General features: G+C 44.7%; 1 protein-coding gene across 1 annotated transcript; it reads right to left on the bottom strand.

Moving 5' to 3' along the window:
• Positions 1–598: 598 nt before the first annotated feature.
• On the bottom strand, positions 599–2,029 carry CCR75_005007 (uncharacterized protein; the record flags this gene model as incomplete). The annotated part of the gene is made up of 4 exons (XM_067963092.1): positions 599–851; positions 922–1,044; positions 1,106–1,684; positions 1,746–2,029. 4 exons carry the CDS (start codon positions 2,027–2,029, stop codon positions 767–769), a joined length of 1,071 nt encoding a protein of 356 aa, XP_067819048.1. The 3' UTR covers positions 599–766.
• Positions 2,030–4,710: the final 2,681 nt, after the last annotated feature.

Below are 4,710 nucleotides of genomic sequence, written 5' to 3'. Positions count from 1 at the left end.
CATCTCGGCCACAGTAGGTACGACTGCATGCGATTACATAGAACTCATTTACAATGCAGCAAAGTGTAAATATTAGCAGCTACGCGACTCTCACGAAATAAACTTCGACACTCTAGGGCCCATGCACAACCGTGTCCTAAGGCTTAACTTTTACGGAATTCTCAGATAGATGGACGTCAATTGCCCTTCTGCCATAAAACACAAGAAGCATGACGCACGAAATTCCAAAGCACGGCGTTGTACTTTGCAGGTGGATGCACTGATTGAAATAGCATCAAGCTGCGCTCGCAATAAAGTTTGCATCTAGAAATCCAATTGCGCTTTGCTCTGTACGACGATATTGAACACACAACTAGAGAACTCACAAAAAGAGCGGAAGCGAGTGCCTTGTTTAAAGTAATGGATTACTACAACGGGCGCTCAGCACGTACGCAAAGGTGCTCAACAGATAATTTAGTGGCTCCTAATTATAATCTCACTGAAGCCAGTCAGTTTGAGATCCAAGGCACTTTATTGAATACGAGGAATGCCGACAAAGGGGGACAGCAGCCTTTGCTGCTGTCCCCCTTTTATAACAGTAGAGCACAGTCTACAACGACACGATTCGTACAGGCATAATAAAGCTGATACAGCTTGGCACCGTTAATGAAGAGATGCGATCGCTTGGGTTTCAGTGTTATGCCCCACGCGCTATGTGAGCTCGGCTGATCTTGTCGCAATGAACAGATGCAATGAGAATGCACCGAGGTAGCAAATGCAAATCTGCTTAATACTTGTTTGTATTTGTGACAATGTACACGCGGATAGTTTGGTCCAAACATGCCAACGTGCAGAGGCCCTCGCGATCTAGGCTAAACAAAGTAAAATAAGCACATGAGTTCTTATGAACGATTCTTTATACGACAATTGATAGCATCGCACCTCCAATCCATGCTAACAATTGGATGCGTAGACAGCACACGCGAGTTAAGCAATTCGATGGTGCCACCTACTCCATAAAGCCTTCCATCTGCGTCTTCTGCCGTCCTTGAGAGCGGATAATGACTAAAAAGCAACACACTGGCATTAGTTAAGGCATTTGACCCCTTGTACTAACATGACGTACTATTTGTAGAAATTAAGACCCCCATTTCCCCCGCTAGTCACGAAAAAGTCACGGTTCTGTGGCAAGAAACGGCCCTGCCAGATCGTAGACTTGTGCGCTTTTTCCGTGACGCTCGCAAATCCCTTTTCCGGATGAAGTGTCCGTAGATCGTACATGTGGAATTCTGATTCGAGTGTCGTCACGAGCAGCTTGTTCATTATGTTGTTCTTGCAGTCAAACTGCACATTCACCACGCCGTTGATGCAGGTTGTTTCCCACCTCAGTGTTTTCGTTCGAAGATCAAACATCTTGATATCGCCATTGGCGTAACCTCCAACGACGCAGCGCTCCGTGTCGTCGTACGCATTGCCAAAGCAGACTGTCCAGCAATCACGTGCCGTATCCTGTTCGTTGGGAGCCAAAGTCACCACTGGCTCGGGTACACGCACGTCCCACACTCGAATACAGCCATCGCGGCTGCCCGTGACGATTTCAGGCGCTCCACGACCGGCAATTTGGCCTCCACAGCCATCGATACTATTGACAATGGATTCGTGGGCTTGAGCTGAGAATACAGGCACGGCAGGCTTCTCCAGGTCCCTGAGACAGCACACAAGTCTAGTTGGCTCAACCTTGAAAGTTCGTTTATTGAAGCACATACCAGACGCTAATGAAGCCTTTGTAATCACCTGTAGCCAGATGGCGATTCTCGAATGCTGATGCGCCAAATGTGCCACATTTGATACCGTATGTCTTTTCGAGTTCCGCGTGCGTTGTGATTTCAGTCTGATTAAGGCCAAAGACTGTGAGCGCACCAGTGGCCTTGGGATAGACACCCATAGCCACGAAACAAGCTGATCCTGGGATCCACTTTGAGTCATTGGGCATGAAGCTGACACTCTGATTCACTTGCTCGATAAGCTCCGGCGCCTTACTAATATCCATGCACCCAGATTCGAAAACTTTTTTTACCAATATTTGCTCAAAGTGCTTTATAGCTAAAGAATAAAATGTATAGTTTCATTTTTTGGTTGACAAGAAAAATGTAAATCACATTTAGCAGAAATAATGCTTTTTGTTCCTTGCATGACTAATTGGATAGTGGTAATCCAATCCAAGAAGAATATTGAGCACTCTAATTGTCAAAACTATGAAATGATGTTTCGAGAGCAGCAAGCATAATTTCAGACATCAATGGATGATTCCTTTTAGTGAGGAAGGTCTCACGTGTCTTCTTTGTGTTTATCGTATCTGCTCGTTCCTGTGACGTAAATTTTATGAGAGTTCGTTAGCTAACGGCTGGTGATGTACCACCAATACCATCGTTTTCTCAATGGCCGACGCCACGACCCTTTACACCGCTTCTCGCGCATGCAGCCCTAGCGCATGTTATTATTATAGCAATTTTCTTAAAGTAGCGAGGGAAAGAGCTTGCCACTCCCATCTAATTGTAACTCCATCAAACAACCAAACGTGCGAAGAAACGTCATGGAGCATGCTCACAAACACAGCTTGAGACGTTGTGGATTATTCAGTCCGTGAGCCAAATTTTTGGTCTCGCCCATTGTGCCAACAATCTATCTACTAGAAAGCGTAAAGTCCATAGGACGTCTACCAAGGTCGGTGGCGCCCGATTCGAGCCTAGACTCAGCTTGGTTCTGGTGGATCACTCGTTGACGATTCAGAAGCTGGCGTTATCAGACCTTAGACTTTTTAACCTGGATGACGTCCATAAGAAAAAAATGTTGGAAGTCAATAAGGCCTCCTGTAGCAATATGAAGTACAACGCAAAAAGATAGTGATATTTAGAGTTACTGGGCCCAGGCTCAACCTGTCTTACGCTAAGCAACCCTAGATTGCTAATCGCAGCTGCTCGGTGCTCTTCATCCCTGGTCGGAGACCCAATCATTGTTGATGTTGGACATTTTAAGAACGCTCAGACGTCATGATGACGTTTGATTGTAATCGTTTTGCAACGGACACAGAAAGTGAGACTACAGCAATCGGTTATATGAAGAAAGAAACGACTAAGGTGAGACCTTTCTAGTGCTTCTACAAAGGAGCGGCTGATTGGAATCATTACATTAAATTAACACTTAAAGGTTGTTAATTAATATATTATCTAAAAGTAGATAATATTTGGAGGATATTACTTTAAATAGCAATGTTTAGAATTCTTATCCATAAATAGGTATAGACCATTATATCTATTTATTCCGCAGACTATTCAGCTGTAGATATAAACAAAAGAGAGAGACAGATAAGATAAGATAAGAATTCAATTGCATGTTTACTGTTAGTTTATAAATAAGTTAGAGTTAACAGATAGAACGAAGAGATACTTAATTATATTAATACAGTTTCATTTTACCCTCTTTAAGCTAGATGTCTTAAAGAGAAGTCTTTCTCTGCACGTACTAGTGTACGTGAAATAACGTAAAGGACCACTCGCAACTGAAGCAGTGCGAAGTGGACTTGTACTGAAGCAGTACAAGTCGTACTGCCCCGTTACATCTGGTAGCACTTTGTATTCCGTCCAAGGCCACATTTCCCTCATTTAACATGGATATGTTAGATGATAGTGGGAATACGCATCACGTTTCCCGTGAAAGCTACTCCTTTCTAAGTGACATAGAAAGGAGTGCGGTCGAACGAATGAGTTCGAACGTAGGAAACGATGCAATTTTGGCAATGCTCTCCATTCAACCATCGCCAAGTTCATACAACATGAACTTGACGAGGCGAGGAGAAGGTAGCCTTGCTTAATCAGCAAGGCTCTCAACAGGCAGAATTATTGAGGTTACAACAGGTACAAACCCCTGTACCTGGGATGATGCACACGCGTCGTCCCGAAACCTTGAAGATTGACATCTCTAAGTATAGGGGAGTCGAAGAAGACTCCCTCTTGAGATGGTTTGTCGAATTGGACGATGCCATAAGGGCTCGTCACATCGTCGACGAGCAAATGCAAGTCGCATTTGCTCAGTCAAACTTGGCAGGTCTTGCCAAAACTTGGGCACTAGGCCTTAAGTTGCGCGACCCATATGTCTTTGGGTCGCTAGAGGCTTATAAAGCCCGGCTCAAACAGACGTTTGAACCGCCAAGGGCTGTGTTCAGAGCTCGTTCAGAGCTTCTGAAACTCAAGCAAGGCAAGCGTGATGTTCACGCATATGCCCAGCACATACGACTCTTAGCGAGTTGTATTACAAATAACCCAGTCCATGAACACACGTTGATTACGGTGTTCATGCAAGGTCTTACGGATGGTCCCGTAAAGACCCACCTGTTCCGCTTGGAACTGGATACGATTGAAGAAGCAATATCCGTTGAGGAACAGGAGGACTTTAGCTTGAGACAGGCTCAAGCTAGCTCGTCATCATATCGTCCTCCAAGACGACACGAACCAGGAGGTCCAGAACTATGGCCTCTCTTATGTCGAAATCGAGAAACCTCGCTTTTCAAACAACAAGCGATTGCAGAAATGCAATCACTGTCAAAACTTAGAACACTACGCTTATGAGTGTAGTGCCCCATGCCCAGTACCGAGAGGTAATGAACGTAATAATGGAACAAATGCCAAAAAGGGCAACGGTTGCGGGTCCGACGTTGTTGCGAAATCGCAACAG

The sequence above is a fragment of the Bremia lactucae genome, linkage group LG10 (genome assembly GCF_004359215.1).
Source record: "Bremia lactucae strain SF5 linkage group LG10, whole genome shotgun sequence".
Classification (NCBI taxonomy): Eukaryota; Oomycota; class Peronosporomycetes; order Peronosporales; family Peronosporaceae; genus Bremia; species Bremia lactucae.
The sequence above is the reverse complement of the archived record's forward strand: the minus strand, read 5'-3'. Positions and strand labels throughout refer to the sequence as shown.